This window comes from Nyctereutes procyonoides, unplaced genomic scaffold, assembly GCF_905146905.1.
Source record: "Nyctereutes procyonoides isolate TBG_1078 unplaced genomic scaffold, NYPRO_anot_genome, whole genome shotgun sequence".
NCBI classification, from domain to species: domain Eukaryota; kingdom Metazoa; phylum Chordata; class Mammalia; order Carnivora; family Canidae; genus Nyctereutes; species Nyctereutes procyonoides.
In genome coordinates this window covers 27546123-27568199 of record NW_026575024.1, presented here as the reverse complement: position 1 = coordinate 27568199, position 22077 = coordinate 27546123, and the positions used below count along the sequence as shown (strand labels likewise).

Below are 22077 nucleotides of genomic sequence, written 5' to 3'. Positions count from 1 at the left end.
GAAATTGGGTAAAGGATACACAGAATGTCTCCAACTTAGTGTGATTTTATAATCATTTTTAAATGAAAAGCTTTTGATTTGTAGAGAACAGATAGAGGGCAGAAGTGAAAGCAAAGAGACCAGTTAGGAAAAAAAGGCTATTGCGGAAGTCAGAAAAGAGGTGGTGATGGCAGTGGATGTGATGCTTATGGTCAGAATAGGGTAGGGCAAATTCACAAATTTGCAGTGGAGTATAAGGGAAATAAGAATCCAGGGTGAAAATTCTTGGCCTGAATGAAAGGATGAATAGAATTATCTTTAGTTGAGAAGGGAGAGGCTGGGTAAAAAGTAGGTTTGCAGGGATAATCAAAGGTTTAGTTTTGGGGCACCCAGGTGGCTCAGTTGGTTGAGTGTCTGCCTTTAGCTCAGGTCATGATCCCGGAGTCCTGGCATTGGGCCCCAAGTCAGGCTTCCTTGCTTAGTGGGGAGTCTGCTTCTCCTTCACCCTTCCCTTGCTCATGTTCCCTCTCCTTCTCTTTCTCTCTCAAATAAATAAATAATTTTTAAAAGGTTTAGTTTTGGTCTGTTAGACAATTGCAAGAGTCAATTGGTAGGAGGCACAGGCTAGAGAGTATGGGTGGAAAAGGCTGAGATGATGGGACACCTGAGTGGCTCAGCAGTTGAGCTTCTGTCCTTGGCTCAAGGTTGTATCCCAAAGCTGCAGGATCGAGTCCCGCATCGGACTCTCTGCATGCAGCCTGCTTCTCCTCCCTCTTCCTGTGTCTCTACCTCTCCGGTGTGTCTCTCATTAATAAATAAATAAAATATTTACCAAAAAAAAAAAAAAGGCTGAGATGCTATTTGTGAAGCCACAGACCAGAAATGGTCATCTGGGAGTACCTGTTGATACAAAAAGGTCAAAGAGAACTCTGAAGCACTAATGTTAAAGGGGCAAAAAGAAAAAGGATACAACAATTATGTTTTCTTTGTAACTTTTGTTACATTTCCCTTCTGTACTGAAACAAGGAAAACATGTACCTAGTTAACAGTGAACTTACAGAGATGGTGTCATAGTGGTCAGGCACTACTCAAGCCCTACTGCTCATTCTTCAGATCATGGTCATGCTTTGCACAGTGGGCAAATAAGGTTGCCTCTTGGTCTTGTCTACTTCTTTTTCCATTTTGAGGATACATTTTGATGAGAACTTTTGGTTTGGCTTTTCCCTTCATTTGCTCAGCAAAATTTTTTTTCAGCTTTTATTTATCTATCTTTGGGAGAGAGAGATTGGGGGGAGGAGCAGAGGGAGAGGGACAAGCAGACTCTGTTCTGAGCACAGAGCCTGACACAGCGCCTGAGACCAACACCCAAGCCAAAATCATGAGTCAGATGCCCAGCCAACTGAGCCACCCAGGTGCCCCACAAATATTTTTCTTGTATGTACTGGGCATCATGTTGAATAGTAAAAATTGCAGAAGTGAATTACACATTCTTCCCTCAAGGAGCTTACAGTGTATAATTTAAAAAGAAAGGTAGAAAACAAATATAAAGAGTTGTGATTCTGGGGGCAGCCCGGGTAGCTCAGCAGTTTAGTGCCACCTTCAGCCCAGGGCCTGATCCTGAAGGCTCCCTGCATGGAGCCTGCTTCTCCCTCTGCCTGTGTCTCTGCTTCTCTCTCTCTCTCTCTCTCTTTCTCTCTCTCTCTCTCTCTCATGAATGAATGAATGAATAAATAAAATCTTAAAAAAAAAAGTTGTGATTCTGTTAAACATATTTGAGGGTCGGGGCTAAAGGCAAGGGTTGGTTCTATTTGGATAATTAGAAAAGACTTGAAGGGCTAACTTGAATATCTGAAAAGATGGGGATATGTTTATTTAGGAGTCTAGGTTGGACAATTGAAGACATTCTAGTTAGAGGAGCAGTTCAAGAAATTGTGCAGAAGCACAAATTGAGATGGTTTTTTTCAATAACTGTAAGTCTCACTAGAGCACAGGAACTAAATCATGGAGACCCTATATGCCAAGCCAAAAAGGTTGATTTTTTTTTTTTTTTTAGGATTTTATGTATTTATTTGAGAGAGAGATAAAGCTTGAGCACAAGCGAGGGGAGGCAGAGGGAGAAGCAAACTCTCCCCATTGAGCGGGAGCCTGATGTGAGACTGGATCCCAGGACCCTGTGATTATGACCTGAGCCAAAGGCAGATGTTTAACTGACTGAGCCACCCAGATGCCCTAAGAAGTCTGGTTTTCATTTTAAATGCACTAGGTAGTCACTGGAAATATTTCCATAAGAGAGTATTATGGCTGCTATTTTTTTTTTAAAGAGTATTCTGATGGCAGTGTGAGGGGTAGCTTGAAAGATAAAATTGCTCATGATTCTATTTTTCTTTCAGCTACGACTAATAGACTGGGGTTTGGCTGAGTTTTACCATCCTGGCCAAGAATATAATGTCAGAGTTGCTTCCCGATACTTCAAAGGTCCTGAGCTACTTGTAGACTATCAGGTGAGAAGAGCAGATAAAATTTCAGTCCTACGTTTTACACTTGAAAAATGTCATTTTTGTGCTTTTGGGTAGGCCATTTATGCACATACATGGCTGGCCCTCTCATAGGACTGTAAAATATGGAACACTTCATCCATCATAACTTGTGTTATTTTTATTGTCATGATGTTGGGAGAATAAGAATAAATCTACATTTGATCTGACTGAAGAGAAAGTACACCAAAGATACTTTTTCTAATCAGAAATTCCAGAGCTAGTTTTGAGAATTTTAAGCTAGGTTTAACTAACATTAATGTAAACTCAAAAATGTTCTCTTGTGATTTTCTTAAATTGTGTTCTAAAGACCTTCTCCTTACCAAGAAAGGGAAAAAAACCCTCTTTCTCCTTAGAGAAACAAATCCTTGGTATTACCTTTCATTCCTAGTCCTCCCAGGTGTTATTATCCAGATACCTTACAGCATTGGGTCTCTGTCCTAGAAATTGCTTTTCTGGGACCCCAAAGCTATTTAAGCCTGAACTCAAAAAACATTTTGTACATAAAAATATTTTTCACATTATTTATAATGATGAAAAACAATACACTATCTTATTATAGGAGGAATTAAAGATTAAATTTTGAAACATTTATGCAATAAAATAATGCTACACATTAAAAGTTTTCCATGGGCTGTAACAATGGAATGTAAGTGTTAAGTAAGTGGAGAAAGTAAAAAATGGGTGGAAGTGGGGTGGAAGCATAGAAAAAAAGACTGAAAATACATGAAGGTGTTAATGGTTTTTGGATTTTGAGTCAATGGAATGATACATATATATATTTTTTTTAATAGTAAAGAACAATTTTTTATTTTGACAGAATATTCATATTTCATGTATGATAACTGACTTTTTTACTTTAATGTAGATGTACGATTATAGTTTGGATATGTGGAGCTTGGGTTGTATGCTGGCAAGTATGATCTTCCGGAAGGAGCCATTTTTCCATGGACATGACAATTATGATCAGGTGATAAATATTGTTCCCATTAGGGAACTTACTGGTCTAACTTAGTGATGACCAGGTCTGTCTACCCATTAGAAACTACTGTTGATCTTGCTAATTGTACAGGTGACCAGCTCACCACTTGAGACCTGTTGAATCAGAACCTCTTAGGGTAGGGCCCTAGCATAATTTTCAGTTTATCACTTGTTCAGCCAAGCTGACTGATTTTCATATTGGTGTTTTGGAATCTACCAGTTCAGCCTTTTGAAATCAGAGTATTTCTCCTAGTCTTTAGTTTGCAGTGCTTGCTTTTTTGTGAGGTACATGTGTAAATTACTTTGAAAAACAATACACAATTAAAGGAACAATAGTTTAAGAAATAGGACATTACCTTAGAATCTCCTAGTGGTGAGCTTTCTTTAGAGTTGTTTTCCCCAACATGGTGGGAATGTTTCCTCCAGCATACTGGTTTGTGTGTGGTATTTCTATGATTCATTTTGTCTCTTTTTATGGATTAAGTTGATGTTTGTCTATAGAAATATAGTTGGTGTTTTTTTATACTAGCTCCATTTCCCCTTGAAGATCAAGGGGCCATTTCATTCAAGAGAACCTGGAATGATTCTAGGACCTTGTGGAAGGTACTGTTGCCTTGTTGGAGCACAATGACCATTTTTATGAGTCAGTGCCACCTGAATTTAGTTAAAATCAGTAAGTCTGCAGGAATGAGGAATACAGAATTAAAAAAAAGAATAGTCCCTTCTCTCAAATAGTTCATACTCTATTCAGTAAGGGAACAGAACATATAAGGAAATAAGTTACAGTCATAAATGTCAGAGTAGAGCTGTAGACCAGGTACAAAAGTCAGTTGTAGTGATAGTAGTGGTCTGAATGTACAAGAGCAGCTTCCCAAAAGAAGTGACATTTTCAATTGGGTTGTGAGGTGGGGGAAATAATGCTTGACCAAAGAGACCTTTTAAGGGGGAAGGAACCAGGTTATAAGACTATTTGCTTTTTTCCTGACACCTTCATATTGAGTAATAATTTAGAGAATTTTGTGTGGAAGTTCTTTCCTGCCGTGCACAGAAATTTTAAATAAGTTGTGAGGAGTTCACATTCATACCTCTAACCATAGTGACCCCTTTCTGTTATTCACTTATGGCTGGTTGATTTAATTATGTTTGTGGTGTGGGCTTTTGTGTCTTTTCAATCCTAGTTGGTGAGGATAGCCAAGGTTCTGGGGACAGAAGATTTATATGACTATATTGACAAATACAACATTGAATTAGATCCACGTTTCAATGATATCTTGGGCAGGTAAGCCATAAAACAAAATCTGTGCTTCTGTGCTTTAGCACTTGGATGTAAACAGATACTTTGGATCCTCAAAATGGTTACATTCTCTTTGCCAACACTGCAGGTGTGTCAGTGATCTGGTTGATGCAGGGTGTTGCATGGGCAGGCCTGTAGTAAAAGTATTGGACTGAGTGGTCCACTTCCCAGATTCATTTATCAGGAGTCTGAAAGTGGAGAGTATGGTTGGCAAATTCTGTCAAGTGAATTATAGGTTCCAGGAGAATGGTTATAGTTGGTCAAAAATCAGAATCTCTTGATTTAGCTTGTTTCTCCAAATGACAAAACCCTCTTTCTTTAAAAGAATAATAGAAAAAGGAAATGCATGCTTCAAGACTGATTTGCAGACGGTGGACTCTGACAATAGGCACTAGACAAAATATGAATTCATAAACCACTTAACTGGAGGAAGTGGACTTGCCTGATGAAAAGGCTTTTGCTAGCCAAGCAGCAGAGATGCCAGGAATTTATGTGGGGATGGGAAAGAGGTCAAATTAACCCTCCTGACCTCTTTGCTACACAGGAGCACTTAATCCTATAAAGTAACCTGAATTATGTTTTGTAGAATCCTCGGGACTCAGATTTCTCTTTTCTGCGACTTTGCTAATTCCAATCTCCAATTAGTTTTATTGTCTTCCTAGTGGCAGAGTGGTACAAAATCTACTCTCTTGAGTTTTGATCTTTCTTTGTTATTGATTGGGCTTTTATGCCTGTTGGTCCATTTCTCATTCTCCCTTTGGTTCTACAGACACTCCCGCAAGCGATGGGAACGCTTCGTCCACAGTGAAAACCAACACCTTGTCAGCCCTGAGGCCTTGGATTTCTTAGACAAGCTTTTGCGATATGACCACCAGTCACGGCTTACGGCAAGAGAGGCCATGGAGCACCCCTATTTCTGTGAGTCCAACTGTCTAGTCCACAGAGCCTGTGCAGGCCCACCCAGCCACCTACACAAGGCAGGGGAGAATATGTGTTGTGAAGAAAGCTCTGGGTCCAGCAGAATTGAAATCCCAGCTGTAGTTAGCTTGCTGGAAAGTTAGTAAACCTTGGTTTCTTCACATGGACATAGTGATGGCAGCTGTCTTGCAGAATTGTTGGGAGGAGTCGAGTTACCTAACAGAGTATCTACTACATGATCACTCCTGAGTAAACTGCTTTTCTTCCTATGTGGGTGATGGTTCTCAAGCCTGGAGTGGTTGGATTAGAACAACAGCTCTTTAACTGACTTTGTCTGGTACTCATTCATTGGAGAAAGCCAAGGAGGCTTGAACATCTTATCATATGAACACCTTGACCTAAGTTTATGAGCATAGCTCACTGTGCTGTCCTGGGTGAAAATGCCACTTAGTCCCACCTCATCCTCACTGTGATGTTAGCCTCAGTGTTAGATCACTCCTTGGGGAGTGCTGTCGTTGTTTTGTAGTGAGCTGATTATAATCTTGCTAGGTCTTCTGTACCTTAAGCAAACTGACAGGCTGATTGAAATGGAGAGTGAAGTCTGCTCATAGCATCAACCTGCACAAACCTGTAGCTTTGGCCACATTGGCTCCATGTTTGACCCGCTGAGCTGTGGACTGCAATAAAAGCAGTTCACTCTGGTAATATATTACTATCTTGGCCAGGTTAGATTGTATTATCTCATTAAAACCTAATAAGATTATTTTTGTTTTAAATTAGCTCTACTGGGCAGCCCTGGTGGCTCAGTGGTTTAGCGCTGCCTTCAGCCCAGGGTATGATCCTGGAGACCTGGGATTGAGTCCCACATCAGGCTCCCTGCATGGAGCCTGCTTCTCCCTCTGCCTGTGTCTCCGCCTCTCTCTGTGTGTCTCTCATGAATAAATAAATAAAATCTTAAAAAAAAATAAATTAGCTCTACTGTAGATGATTATATCTTCCTCCAATTTGGTTTAAGAGTAAGTCTTTACCACAGTTTGACAGGAAAGATAGTCGTATTTTTTTTTTAAGATTTTATTTATTTATTCATGAGAGACACACAGAGAGAGTGGAGACATAGGCATAGGGAGAAGCAAACTCCCCACAGGGTGCCTGATGTGGAGCTTGATCCCAGGACCCAGGGATCACAACCTGAGCCAAAGGCAAGCGCTCAACCACTGAGCCACCCAGGTGTCCTGATAGTCCTATTTTATATTACTTGTCTAATTTATGGTGAAGGCTCTTAACCACCTTATGTTCTTCTGGGAATAACATAGACTCTAAGTAAAATGCAGAGGATGAGGGTGGCTGCTTTAAGGCCCCATACCGTTACCTTCAAGTGTAACAGAACCTAACCCTTTGTCTTTTCTAGATACTGTTGTGAAGGACCAGGCTCGAATGGGCTCATCTAGCATGCCAGGGGGCAGTACGCCTGTCAGCAGCGCCAATATGATGTCAGGTCAGTTCATTGCTAACTTTCCTAGGGGGACAGAAGTAGAAGTCAGTTATTATTCTTAGTTTCTCCCCTCTTTGTGGCCTGATTTCTTATGGCCATTCTCTTTTCTATAATGATTATCTTCTTGTCAGTACTGACCTGTGTGGTCTCCTTACCAGGTTTCAGCATGGTTTCTGATAACTGGTATACTTTAGTGACATTGAGTACTGTATCAACAGTTCCTTCTAGGCCAGAGTCCCAAACATTTCTCATAGGGATTTGAATGTCCCAACAAACCATGAAGAATAAAATAAGATTTTCATCTCACAGTTTAGAGCGACGGTAGTTAAATGATTCTCATAAACAAGATTAAGAAATTGGGAGTGGGGTTAAAGGTAGGGTTTATACATAAGTATATACATGTATAAGAATGGTTTTTCAGAGCATCTATAATGTGCCTAGTAACTTGTAAAGCCTTGTATGAAATTATTCTTTGTTATTATTGATTCATCATGAATTAGAGTGAGGTTTTGTACAGAGTACACAGTGGGTTTTTTTTTGTTTTTTTAAAGATTTTATTTATTCATGAGAGAGAGGGGGGCAGAGACACGGGAAGAGGGAGAAGCAGGCTCCATGCAGAGAGCCTGCTGTGGGACTCGATCCTAGGACCCTGGGATCACGCCCTGAGCTGAAGGCAGATGCAGACATTCAACCTCTGAGCCACCCAGGCATCCCCAGAGTACATGGTTTTGTAAAAGAAACTATATGCTCTTCCCCTAAGAATTGTACATGTAGGCAACATTCATGTGGGTGTACTTGTGGTAGTAAGGACATTTACTTAGACACTCTCAGAGAATTGTCACAATTTTTTTTTTTTTTTTAAGGACTAGCTACCTTCTAGAACTTATCCTCTAGGTATCTTGCCTATGGGCAAAATGATGTATATCCAAGGCTGCTAATTACGGCCTTATTTGTAAGAGCAAAGCATTGAAAACAGCTCTTAATGGGGAACTGGTTATATGAATTATGGGATATCCATTCAGTAGAAAGCTGTATAGCCAGAAAAAAGAATGAGTAAGTGTTTCATGTACTTTTTTAGCTCCAACTCCAAAATAATAATGTGAAATGAAAAGAACAAGATGCAGGGATCCCTGGGTGGCGCAGCGGTTTGGCGCCTGCCTTTGGCCCGGGGCACGATCCTGGAGACCCGGGATCGAATCCCACGTCGGGCTCCTGGTGCATGGAGCCTGCTTCTCCCTCTGCCTGTGTCTCTGCCTCTCTCTCTGTGTGACTATCATAAATAAAATAAAAAATTAAAAAAAAAAAAGATTTAGAAAAGAACAAGATGCAAAACCATGTCCAGGACCAGGAGTGGACAAAAATATATAATTATATATAATCAACATTCATATATATGATTTTTATATGCACATTCTTAAACATTTATATTCGTGTATATGCTGCATAAAATATTTCTGGAGGGCTATACCCCCAAGATGGTACCATAAATTGGCCAAGAAAACTTGCAAGAGAAATATTTTACTATATGCTCTTATGAACCTTTGGTATTTTATATCATGTGAGTCTATTACCTGTTAAAATATATATATATATATATATATATATATATATATATATATATATATATATAGCAATTGAAAATTAACTGGATGACTGAGGAGAGCAATCTAATAGGTAATTTCTGGTCATTTGATGAATAAAAGAAATCAAATGGAAATAAATTCTAAAACTATTTTAGCATTTCCTCACTGAAAATGACTTGGTAATTTTGAAAGCTGCCAGCTAACTAGGCAGCATGATATAAGAGCTTTGACTCCAGCCTTGTGCTGTTCAGTAGGGCCGTGACTGGTCATGTGTGACAATTTAAATTATTTAAAATTGAGTAAAATCTTAAAATACAGTTCCTTGATTGCACTAGCCAGATTGTAAGTTCTCAGTAGCCATGTGCAGGTAGTGACCACTGTATTAACAGGGTACAGAGCAGAAAGTTTGGTTGGGTATTGCTGCCCTAGACAGGCCTTATTTTTAATTGAAGCATAGTTTCCACTTACCAGCTGTGTGCTTTGTACAAACTTCCTAGACTCTCCAAGCTTGGATTTCTTTACTTGTCTCCTAAGTTAGTTAGAAATTAGTTTTTTATATATATAAGGTTTTATTTCTCTATTTTGAGAGAGAAATCAAGTGAACATGGGTTGGGGGTGAGGGGAGAGAAGCAGAGGGAGAGGGAGAAGCAGGCTTCCCACTGAGCAGGGAACCCGATGCAGGGCTTTGATTCCAGGACGCTGGGATCATGACCTGAGCTGAAGGCAGATACTTACCCAACTGAGCCACTCAGGTGCCCCTAGAACTTAATTTTAATTTGAAATTAGATATAATTTGTAAAATTCTGGCTGAATAGAGGCCTTCAGAAAAAGAATTACTGGGGTGGCTGGCTGTCTCAGTCAGAAGAGCCTGCAGCTCTTAATCCTTGGGATTATAAATTTGAGCCCCATGCTGGTGTAGAGATTACAAAAAGAGAAAGAAAAAAGAACTGTTGTGTCACTTTTGAAATAGGTTCTGTGAGAAACTGGTGACTAAGATTTCCAAGGTTGGTTTCTGGCTCACTTTTAGCTGTTTTCTTTTAGGGATTTCTTCAGTGCCAACCCCTTCACCCCTTGGACCTCTGGCAGGCTCACCAGTGATTGCTGCTGCCAACCCCCTTGGGATGCCCGTTCCAGCTGCCGCTGGCGCTCAACAGTAATGGCCCCTTCTGTCTCCTGATGCCTAAGCAGAGGTGGGGGAGTCCACGCTCTCCTTGATGCAGCTTGCGCCTGGCGGGGAGGGGTGAAATACTTCAGAAGCATCGTGTCTGAACCGTTGCTTGTGGATTTATAGTAGTTCAGTCATAAAAAAAAAAAATTATAATAGGCTGATTTTCTTTTTTTTTTTCTTTTTTTTTTTCCTTTTTTTTTTAAACTCGAACTTTTCATAACTCAGGGGATTCCCTGAAAAATTACCTGCAGGTGGAATATTTCACGGACAAAACTTTTCCCCCCCTTTCAAATTCAGTTTCTCATCACTAAAGAACAAAGATGAACCGATGAACCAGCCTCAATCCCGGCTGCTGCATTTGGGTGGAGATATCTTCCCATGTGCACCATTGCTCCCCCACCATCCCACACTTTGGGGGGTTTATATCTCATGCTCTTCTCCAGAGATTACAAAAATGTAGCTTCTTCAAGGGAAGTGGGAAGGAAGGAGGAAGGGAGGACCCAACCTATAAGAGCAGTGTACTGCTGGTCACTTTTCTCACTTTACTTCAAGTGCTTCAGTGGGGTTGTCCTGGTAAATCTAGTGGAAATATGTCTTAGTTTCATTGAGATGCTGAAAATCTACCCAGAGTGCAGAGAGCTCCTGAAAACTTCTGTTCAGTATGAATCATGTCTTACTGACCTAACCCTAAATCCAACTCACTTCTACTTTTAGTTTCAGTTCAGTTTAAAATTCTAATACTTTCCTTCCCAGGCTCCTTATCTCTGTCCCCTCCCCTTTCATCTCCCCACATGCGCTATAGCTGGTGGGAGGGGGAGGAAAAACCTTTTTCAGTTTTCTTTGACTTGGCCATTTTGAATTCAGTTAGTTACTGGGCTTAACTTATTGCTTTTTACAAAAGAAAAACATTGTCTATGTAGGTTTCATGCTAGCAACTCTTTAAGAGCTAATGGAAGATGTGGCCACACCGAGTTTCATCTTAAGCTTTCTACCTTCTTTTATTCCTTTCTTCCCCTTCCTTCACATGCCATCCAGTGAGAAGACCTGCCCCTCAGTCTTGTAAATGTATCTGAGAGGTAGGAGCAGAGCCACTATCTCCAGTGGAACTGAAATGGTAGACCTGTAATTGTGGGAAAACTATAAACTCTTGTTACAGCCCTGCCACCCCTTGCTGTGTGTATATATATAATACTTTGTCCTTCATATGTGAAAGATCCAGTGTTGGAATTCTTTGGTGTAAATAAACGTTTGGTTTTATTTATCAAGGTTAGATTTAAGTTCCCTGTGTAAAGGTCTCGCTGGGTGGGTGTCTCACGTTCACATCTGAGGGGCCTGCAGCCCTGTACCATGGAGGCTTCCCAAGGCCCCCATTTTTATACACCCCTCATTCAACCCATGGTACCGGGCAGGGCAGAGAGGCCTTAAAAAAGCACCACAAGCCAAAGCGTCTCTGGGGATTAAGGATCCTTTGCCATAAAACTCATTTTGTGTCTCAGCAGTGCAGGGATTGGGGATGGAAAAGTTGCCAGTTTTTGTGTGTTTGTGTGTGTGTAAAGTGGATTTTCCACTGTAATCCAACCACCTAAGTTTATCAGGTGCTTCACTGAGGAAGCCTAGTTTTTTAAGCACAATAGCAAAACCATCAGCTCTGTATTTTCTCCTGTTCTTTCATTACAGTAGCTGCTTGTGGGAACTAGGAAAAATTCTTCCAACATATTTGAAGGCCTAAAGTCTTAGTTCCCCTTTCTCCTACCTTTATAGATCATAAGCCTTTCTCGCCTGGGCGCCATAGACAAGCATAATTGTTTCACGAGTTGAATTTAATGAACTTATCTAACTTTATAACCCATCTTGGCTCTAGTAATTTGATCAAGGTGGTAGCTTTCGTGAATATAATGGTAAACTTTACAGGAAGCTAAAGCCTCCTTTTATAATGCTTCTCAACCATAGGGAAAACATTCTGACTGTGTGGCAGGGTGATTTTCTTTCTTGTGGCCACTTACAGTGGGTATTTATTGTTCTTGACCCTTTTATGCCCTAGAATGCTGTAGGGGTTACCATGTTGAATTTGTGCAGAAGCTAAAAGCACCGGATGTGCCAGAGATGCAATTTGTGATTACGTTTGCACTGGATTGTGATTTGAACAGGACACTTATGACTAATGAACTCTTTCTTTTGAGGTGGGGAGGAGGGTTGTAAATCGAGACTTCACATCCCACCCTTATAGCTCAGAGAATCTAGTTGTGGCTGAGGCTGATGTGGGGAGCGGCAGACAGCTGGACCTCCTAAACATGCATCAGACCTTGCAAGAGATGGAAGGTGAATGCAGAGGACTCTGAAATGCCACCCAAGAGCCTTTTAAAATAAATAGAAGTTTTTAAAATGCTACTTAAGGAGTCACTGCAGAAGCATGAAAAAAAAAAAAAAAGAAGACCCAGTCGGGCGGGTGGGTGGGGGGCAAGGGTTTACAGAGTAACAACATCTGTGTTGTTGTAAATTACCTCATCTGTATACCTTGTATTGGGACACTTTATTTCTCAGCACTACCTGTGTCTGCATTGATGAGATGGCAGGAAATGGAATGCCAATGTAAGACAGTTGTGTTGGCAATTACTCTGAAAGGTTTTTTTTAAGTATTTTTAAACTTTGTTTGAAGTGCCCCCCCCCCTTTTAAGTTTGAAGTCAGAAGTTTCCCCTCGCCCCCTTGATTTATTGGATGTAATTGTATTGTAATTGGTATAACTAAAACATAACTGTGCTGGGAAGAAGTTGTGCCATGAAGGTCTTTAATTTTTTTTTTAAATAAAAACATTTAAACAAATGAAATGTCCCTGCAGCCTGAGCAATATGCTTCTCCAACCGACACCGTGTGTGATAGATGGATTAGTTCTCATGTGCTTTGAATTTAATATTGGGTTGATGGAGATGTGAAATGGGATGGATTAAGATTGGTTGAGGAGCACTGAAGTCTGGAACTTTTTGACCTCAAGATTCAGTGAAAAGAGCATGGTGTTGTTGCTAAACAGGATTGGTTTCATTCCTGCCCTAGTACTTACTTGGCTACTTGGCAAGTTACTTAACTTGTGAATCTATTTCATCATCTATAAAATGGGGCCACTGCTTTCTTGTGATTGAATGAGGATAAATGTCAAGTATTTGGCACCTGCTGCGCCCTTGATAAACTTAACTTCCCTGGCCCCCCTTGTATGGAGGATTGGTCCTGGGTCCTGACTTTGCAAGTAATTAATTCATAGTATGATCCATCTTCTGGACCTCCTTGTCCTCTGTGTGCTCAGTCAGTGTGAGGTGTCTTCTGAGTTCCTTTTCAGCTCTAGCACTGATTTTAGGAAGTTTGAGTGGTGCTTAAATAAAAAGGTCCATGGAGACAGCAAAGATTGGTGTTGAGTGAATGGCAGTAAGCCCTGTGGAAGGTCAGCCTTGGAGATACCTTAGCCCTTGGAGGCAACTTGCAGTGTCTTGGGGCCTGGAATGAAGATGTTCTGGAGAGCTTATAGGAACATATTTGGCAGCTTAAACAGAAACAATTCAAAAGGCTGGTAAAAGAGGTGAAAAGGTTTATTTGCTTATCAATGCCAAATGAGTAGATTTTGCAAGATTATATACTTGAGTTGCTGTTTCATCTTTCTCTTTAACCACAATTTTTAAAAATTGAAATCAGGAAATGCTGTTATTCCAAACTTCTAGTTTTGTTTAAATGTTCACTGCATACTATTTTATGACATGCACTTGTTATTAGTGGTGGTTTAGTAAGAGTTTAGATGGGTGGTTTAAGTAAGAGGAACTATTGTATAATATGTATCTGAAATGCCTTTAGTGAACTTTATTTCCATTTTATACATTAGACAGGAAGACTAAATTGCTAGAGTGGGCCTGTTAGATACAGAGGAATCTATTTTGTAAAATTCTCTTCGGGGGCGGGGGGGGGGTATGGCTAATTACCATGGTCCTAAAATAGTCAAGAAAATTGGAGATTGGTTGACTGGGGAATTTTAATTTCCTTTCAATCTTTAAATTTCATCTTGCCTCACCTGTTGTCAACTGTGGTTATAATTAGAACTGGCCATTTGAACATCTCTTGAAAAATCTAGTTTTTCACCATTGCCTACAGATTTCCAATCAGCAGATTCTCTCCCAAGAGTAGGGTTGAGTTGAACAGTTCTTCAGCCATCAGCCCTTGCCCCACCCCCCAGTCTCCTCCTCCCTTGTGCCTCAGCTCTGGGAACTGTGGCTGATTGTCCTCATGGGACTTGCTTGCTAGAGAGGCTGTCTTCCCCAGGGCCTTTTCCTGCTTGAGAAAAAAGTTCATCAAAAGGCTTTAAAGTAAAGTAGTCCCCAGTTCCCTGAAAAAACAAGTCTAAAAACCTTGATGCAAGCAGATGTTTACCCTATCTCAAGTCCCCTTGGCCTGCTCTCACTACCCCCTTTCCCTTCTGTCTTATAACACCTGAACTTTTGTTGTATTATTGTTTCTTCCCACCTACATGTGAAGTCCCTGCTAACTAATCTGCATTCTCATAAGAACCTTCTTTAAAAAAAAAGTATGCCAATATCCCTCAGGATTGTAGAGGATTGGATAGAGTAGCACAAGGAGAATGCTTAGCACCATACCAGGCTCATAACAGATGCTCAGTCAATAGTAATTCCATCCTCTGCTCCCACTTCCACCTTCCTACCCCACCCCACCCCAACACATACACACAGTAAGTAATGGAAGGTATTACTGCATAAAGACCATCTCAAGATCAGAAAGACTTGCCCTTAAGTTTGCAGCTGTAATTATAAGCCATGGCTGAATTAACATAAGAAAATGTTTATTTGGGCAGCCCTGGGGGCTCAGTGGTTTAGCGCCGCCTTCAGCCCAGGGCCTGATTCTGGACACTCAGGATCGAGTCCCACGTCAGGCTCCCTGCATGGAGCCTGCTTCTCCCTCTGCCTGTGTCTCTGCCTCTTTCTCTCTCTGTGTCTCTCATGAATAAATAAAATCTTTAAAAAAAATTTATTTAATGAACCCTTGGTGAAATTCTAAGTAGCTGAAGATGAAGCAGTGATCCTTACCAATTTTAGTAGACTAAGATGCTAGCAGCCCTGCTTTCCACCACTAGTATATAATAATAGGAAATTCAGACTATTCTCCAAGTAAAATAGATGTATAGAGATGTATAGAGGGTGTCACAAGATAGTCTGGCTCTGGAGTTAATCTTAATGTATTTATTACTTTGTGGATTTTATACCTAGTAGAACTTCAGATGTCCTGGTTCTAAAGAGAGTCTGTCTGGATGTGTGGTTTGGGGTTACTTAACCTCTCTGAATCTTTACAGGTGATTTATTGTAAACATTTTAGACTTGTGCCCTTTATAAAGAAGCTATAACACACTGAGCCTACTGCTCAGGTTAAATCTGTGTTAGATGACCCCCCCTTTGCCCTTTATTTCCTGATCATATCCTCTTATCCCTGCCCCAGAGGTCCTAATATTTTCTTCATCTGTAAAATTGGGGTCTAAATACCTATGTTTCATTGGGTGGTGGTTCTGTTCGAAAAAAAGTGTTTAGAAGGTGCCTGGCAAACACTACAGTTGGACTAAATGCTCATTTCCACTCTGAATTTCACAGTTGTGCATATTCATGTGCAGAAAGAGGATGTCACGTGTATAGGGATGCCATAGGTTGGTGCCTTCATTCCTACAATTTCACAGATGGTGGTAAGGTGTTGTCGTCTTTAAAAAAAAAAAAAAAAAACATGCATTTAATGTGACAAATTTTCAATGATGTAAGTCAAATTTGTAACTTGCACGAAGGCTGGCCTTGCCTTCTCTGTTCCCACCCCATCTCACTCATTCCAAGAGTGTTATTACTCTGTCTCCTTTGAATTTTTAATTCATCTACTGAAACCTAAATATTCTTGCACTGTAGCAAATTACATTGTGGATTTGCCTCCCTGTGGCCATAATCACCAGGGATTCTTAGTGGTCTCCATGTAATGCCTCCAGATGGGAGTTTATAAAATGGCCAATCCGTTTCTTGGAGAAGTTCCTGAGGGGATTGGGTATTTCTGAGTCAGCTTCATTCTTGCATCACCTGCTTTGACAGAGTTTTCTTGCCTTCTCTAATGAGAAAAAGGAAAAGCAGCAGCAGCAGCTGGTAAGTGGTTTGCTGGTCTCACCCTGTAAGTCAGACTCAGCTCTAAACATTTGTAGGCTTACCTAGAAAGGGAGGAGGAGGACCTAGTTTCTTTCTATGTGAAAAATTTTGGGAACTTCACAGGAATTTCCTATGAAAAAGCTTACATACCTACAGCTTTCCAGAATCTGATGCATACCTTCTCTTCTATTCCCCACTCACCCACTCAGCTCCACCCCCCTCCAACTGAGGGTTCCTCACACACTTACCTTATTGACTAGTCTTAACAGAGTTCATTTGTTTATATCAGGTACCCTTCAACAAACATTAATTGGTGTTCATGAACCTGGCCCCATGCTAAACAATGGAGATTGGAAGAGAGGAGACCTAAGCTGAAGGGGAAATTTGTTCTTGCCAAATAGAAAAGTGGGAAACAAAACTATGTATGTGGGCAACTGTCTTTAAAAAAAAAAGTTTCCAAGAGAAATCAGATTGCCAGTCAACATGGTATATTTAGCCAGCTCAGATAGCCACCTACCTCCTGCTCTAAAACATGAGGATGCTGGCTAAAATAACAGTTATTTAAATAGCCAATTTCAAAGAAAGAAATGGAAGTTCCCAGGTGGCAGAAGACTGAATTCATTCTGAAGGTAAGTGGATATATCAAAGTCACAGTGACTCCCCCAAACACCGGGCATGGATATAGATGGGCCACAGAGGCTGAGGGTTAGGGTTTGAATGTCCCAGAGATAAGGAACAGCCTTAAGACCTTTCAGGGTAGAAAATGAAATATGCTACCTCCAGGGAAAAAAAAGAGTGGAAAGCCCGAGTGGCTCAGAGGTTTAGTGCCGCCTTCAGCCTAGGGCCTGATCCTCGAGACCTAGGGTCGAGTCCTGCATCGGACTCCCTGCAGGGAGCCTGCTTCTCCCTCTGCCTGTGTCTCTTTCCCTCTCTCTCCCTCCCCCCCTCTCATGAGTAAATAAATAAAATCTTAAAAAAACAAAACAAAACTATTAGCTGTAGTTGCCTCTAGGAGGTGAGGTTAAGATAAATGTCACAGAAAGACATTTGCAGAATGTCCATCTGCAGAGTGGAATCCTGAGCTCTTGGCACAGAGAAAATGGTCAAAGAAGCCTTTCCAAAGGAAGGGCTGCTGGAGCTGGTTAGGGAAGAGGCCCAGCCTGAGCACATTTTAGCCATCAGGCCCTGTACCTGGGATCAGAATCCATGTCTCCTGGCTCTGTTCTGCTTCCTGGACTGCCTTTGCAGAGCTGTGCTACCAAGAATCTGTCCAGATTTCTAGTCAGTCATTATAGATACATGTTTTCTTCCTCTCTTTGGCTCTCTGGTCCTTTCACCAAAAACACTTTATGCCTCACACAGATCTAGGTCAAATATAACTGTAGTTCAACTGCCTAACCTGGATTCAGCCAAACAGCTCTGCTTTAGGTTGAGGCTGGGCTGGGGTCCTGTGTTGGTTGGATTCCTGTTTGTTCCATATGGTTCCTTCTGGGACCATGCTAAAGTTGGAGCAGCTGCCCAGGGTATACTCTTATGATGGGTTGTTGGAACACAAGAAGCCAAATGAAATCACATAAGCAAAGAAATATTTGGAGAAGTAAAGGTTGGGAATTTTCTAAAATTAAGGACAGACATTAAGCCACTGATCCAAGAAGCTCAAAGAACACCAAAAAAAATGTATACACATGTTAGGCATATCAAAAATGCTAAAACAATGAGAAAAAGCTAAGACAAATTGGCCCAGAGGAAAAAATGATATCTGACATACAGAGGAAGCTTAAAATTATCCAATGATGCAAGCCAGAAAACAGTGGAGTAACCAGCACTGAAAGAAGAAAACTTGTCAACCCAGAGTCCCACACCCAGTGAAAATGTCTTTGAAAATGAAGGAGAAATAAAGCGTAAGGAAAAGAAAAACTGAGGGAATACATTGTCAGAAGACCTGTTTCAACTGGAAATACTAAAGTGAGTTCTTCAGGCAGAAGAAACATGAAGCCAGACAAAAACATGGGTCTATGGTGAAATTTAAGAATGCTGGAAATGGAATAAATGGAAGTAAAATTAATTTTTTTTAATTTCCTTAAGTCTACAGAGGTCAGCAAACCTGTAAAGGGAGCAGATAAATATTTTAAGATTGCATGTTGTATGATCTCTATTGTAAGCACTCCACTGCTGTGGCACGGAATCAGTCACCGGCAATAGGTAAAATCAGCATGACTATGTTTCAATAAAACTTTATGGACTCTACACTTGAATTTCACTTTTTTTTTTCTTTTGGTCCTTTCCCCCCATCATTTAAATCTTAAAGCCATTCTTGGCCTTTGAGCCATCCCTTAGATTGTGTGTTTATAGCATACGTAAAAATAAAAAATAATATATACATGAATGGTGGTATATCTACAATGAAATATTGAGCAATAAAGAATACACTTGTATATGCATTAATGTGGATTAATTTTAAAATAATTAAGCTGAGTGAAACCCAGACGAAAGATTGCATACTGTTTGAGTCCATCCATATAAAGTTCTAGAAAATGCAAACTAATCTCCAGTGATGGAATGTAGTTCAGTGGTTTTCTACAAGTGCAGGGTGGGAGAAGGGGAAGAGAAGGAAAGGACTTAATAAAGTAATTTTAAAAGTATGACGAGCATGAAGAACAAGAGAGGAAATGGGGAATCTTTTATTGTAAGGTCTTTATACTGTACATGAAGCAGGATGTTCTTTGAAGGCAATCTGGTTAAAGAAGTGTGTTGTGAGTCCTGAGAGAATCCCTAAAATTAGGCTCTCTACCTCTTTCCCACTCTCAGCCCAAGTTTTGTACAGGGTTCTACCCCTGGCTAAATGGTGGACTTGAGATTCAAGCCAAGCCAATCAGCTGGAAGTGGCCACAATGACTGGTTCAGGCTGAGGCAGGTGACAGAACCAGTGGGACATGTCAAGACTTCTTGGAAATGCCAGGACAAAGACAATTCAGCTGTATTTCAGAGTCAGATATAGAAAGTACTTTGAGACCTGTCACTGCCAGAGTCCTGTTATGACCCAAGACCTGTAGGTGAACACAGTCAACAGGAAGAGATGGGCAGTTGAGAGATGGGAGAGAGGATGCAGAAGGGCAAGAATTTTTCAGTTATGTGAGCCAATAAAGCTTGTTTGGGCTTGTGTGATTTTCAGTCACTTGCTGTGTAACAAAATACCACAAATTTAGCTTTCCCTGGCTCAGGCATCCAAGTGTAAGTTAGCTTTGCCCTCAGTCTCACCAGTCTAAAATAAAGCTGTTGGCCAAATTCAGTTCCTTGTGGTGTGGGACTGAGGCCCTCCACACCTGGAGGTTGCTTCACATTCCCTGCTCTATAGCCCTCTCCACAACGTGGAGGTTTACTTCTTAAAGGTAGACAGGGGAATGCGCTTCCTTTAAAGGACCTCCCTGATTAAGTCCACCCAAGTCCAATTTCCCTTTTGGCTACTTCAAAAGTCAACTGATAATGGGAAATTCATCATGTCTGCATAACCCCCTTACGTTTGCCATGTATTGTAATCATGCGAGTGAAATCCTATCTTCACAAATTCTGCCTGCACTCAAAGGGATTGTACAGCCAAGTACACCATGGAGTAGAAATCTTGGGGATCCTTTTTAGAATTCTGCCTACCACAGAGACCTGATGCCCTTTGCCTTACACTCAGTCATGAATCAGTTTCTGGAATTTTCCATGTTCTAGACTTCAAGGTGGTCTGACTTTTCACTTGGCTTTACAATTGCCTGGTTGCTGTTGCTCTTAGAAGCTGACACCTGGATAAATATTTGTCATCTCTATCCCAGCTCACAACCTGACACAGGTTTGGCGCTCCACAAATGTTTGTTGTATGAATAAGCAGAGCTGATTCTTAGTTGGTGATGAGGAATCTAGATGACTTCAAAGACGACATTGATTGTGAACATTCTTTAATTCCACCTTGCTGACTGCATCCGGTCCAAACTTGAGTATGATTTAAGAGGCCCTACCTGACCTCCACACACACTTTGCTGCCATCACTACAAAGTCATCTTTTTTTTTTTTTAAGATTTTTTTTTTTTTTTTTTTTTTTTATTCAGGACCCCTGGGTGGCGCAGCGGTTTGGCGCCTGCCTTTGGCCCGGGGCGTGATCCTGGAGCCCCGGGATCAAGTCCCACATTGGGCTCCCTGCATGGAGCCTGCTTCTCCCTCTGCCTGTGTCTCTGCCTGTCTCTCTGTCTCTCATGAATAAATATTTTTTTTAATCTTTTTGAAAAAGATTTTATTTATTCATGAGAGATGCAGAGACACAGGGAGAGGGAGAAGCAGACTCCCTGCTGCAGAGAGCTGGATATGGGACTCAATCCCAGAACCCCCAGATCATGACCTGAGCCAAAGGCAGATTGAGCCACTCAGGCGCCCCTCCCACTTTCTCTTTCATACTGTGCTATAAGAAAGATCACTGAAACACTTCATATCTAGACTATGGTTTGCTTTCTTAGTTGCACAACAGTGTCATTTCCTTGGCCTAGAAGGCTCTTTCCTATATCAACTGACTTAATGCTGCTACCCATTTATATAAGCTTAGAAATCACTACCCCAGGAATTTTTTCTTCATCACCCTCCCCTGCTTCTGTATGTGGTCTGTGCCCCTTCTTGGACTTCTCCAATCCTCTAAGCTTCTTCTCCCTCTCCTAGAACTTGTCACCTCTTGTAAATTGAGTCCATCTTCCCTACCAACCTGAACTGTCCTGGAGGGGTTCATTATATTGGGTCCTCCAGCACTGGCCTGCCCTGGGTAAGAACCCCGAATAGTTGTTGAACAAACAAATGGGTTCAATAATCTCTGTTCTGTGATTTGGGGTCTTTCAAGAGATTCATGCTTCCTGGTGTCCTGGGCCCCATGGCAGGCCAGCTAGTAGGTAGGCCCTAGCTCACCTATAGGCCCCAAGCCCAGGGCCACAGGGCAACAGGTATTGGTCATCACAATGTTCAAATGACAGGCTGATTTGGGGACGCCTGGGTGGCTCAGCGGTTGAGCGTCTTCCTTCAGCCCAGGGCGTGATCCTGGGATCCTGGAATCGAGTCCCACGTCGGGCTTCCTGCATGGAGCCTGCTTCTCTCTGTGCCTGTGTTTCTGTCTCTCTCTCTGTCTCTCATGAAAAAATAAAATCTTTTCCAAAAAATGATACGCTGATTTCTATTGGCCTGGGGAGGCTTTTTAAAAATTCTCATCTGTCACCTAGTGCTTCTTTAAAAGAGAGTGTGCATGGAGAATTAGGCAAAATGACTGGCATTCCTGGGCATGCTGTCACTTAGAACTTCATGGTGATGAACTGTAGTTAGACAATATGCCATTCAGAGATGGGTACCAGCCTAGGACAAGAACTGGTTATCTCCACTGGGACACCTTGTTCCAAGTTACTGAGCATTTGACAGTAACTTTTTCCCTCTCCCCTTTCCCTGAAAGTCAGCCATTCCCTTATTTTACAGAGGGTGGGAGCCCAACCCTTACAAGGACCACACTCTAGCCCTAGAGTTGTGATGGAGGGGGGCGGGGAAGGGAGTGGGTCACTGTCTCATCGGTACCGCAAGCAAGAATGGAGCTGTGTGTCCCTGTGCTCCACACTCCAGCATGAATCTGTTTCCGGGCTTTTCCAGGCTCAAAGACCTGATAAGATAGGTGCTCATTTTGGATGTGGCCAGTTTTGTACCAATCGAAGTACGTTTCACATCACCGTCTGTATGAACAGCACTTTCTGGCCTTGAGCAGTGCACCACCGCGGACCTGCAGGCGATGGTTCTACTGAACCCTGCAGTCGCCAAGTATGACGATAGGAGCCCGTGTGGGGATGGGAGATGGAGGTAAAATCCTTGGTAAATAAAAAAATAAAAGCTCCTAATTGTGGGGCAGTTACAATATGCTTCTAAGCACCTTCCCAATAATTCCATGAGTTCAGTACTTTATCGTCTTACAG

General features: G+C 41.4%; 1 protein-coding gene across 1 annotated transcript in view; it reads left to right on the top strand.

Annotated features, from left to right (window-relative positions):
• CSNK2A1 (casein kinase 2 alpha 1) overlaps window positions 1–11214 on the top strand; it is a 56411-nt gene extending 45197 nt beyond the window's left edge. The window contains exons 8-13 of the mRNA XM_055301112.1: window positions 2370–2480; window positions 3382–3483; window positions 4673–4773; window positions 5558–5706; window positions 7115–7201; window positions 9823–11214. Coding sequence (XP_055157087.1) covers window positions 2370–2480; window positions 3382–3483; window positions 4673–4773; window positions 5558–5706; window positions 7115–7201; window positions 9823–9938 — 666 coding nt within the window. The 3' untranslated portion in view covers window positions 9939–11214. The remainder of the gene's footprint in view (window positions 1–2369; window positions 2481–3381; window positions 3484–4672; window positions 4774–5557; window positions 5707–7114; window positions 7202–9822) is intronic.
• The last annotated feature ends 10863 nt before the right edge of the window (window positions 11215–22077 follow it).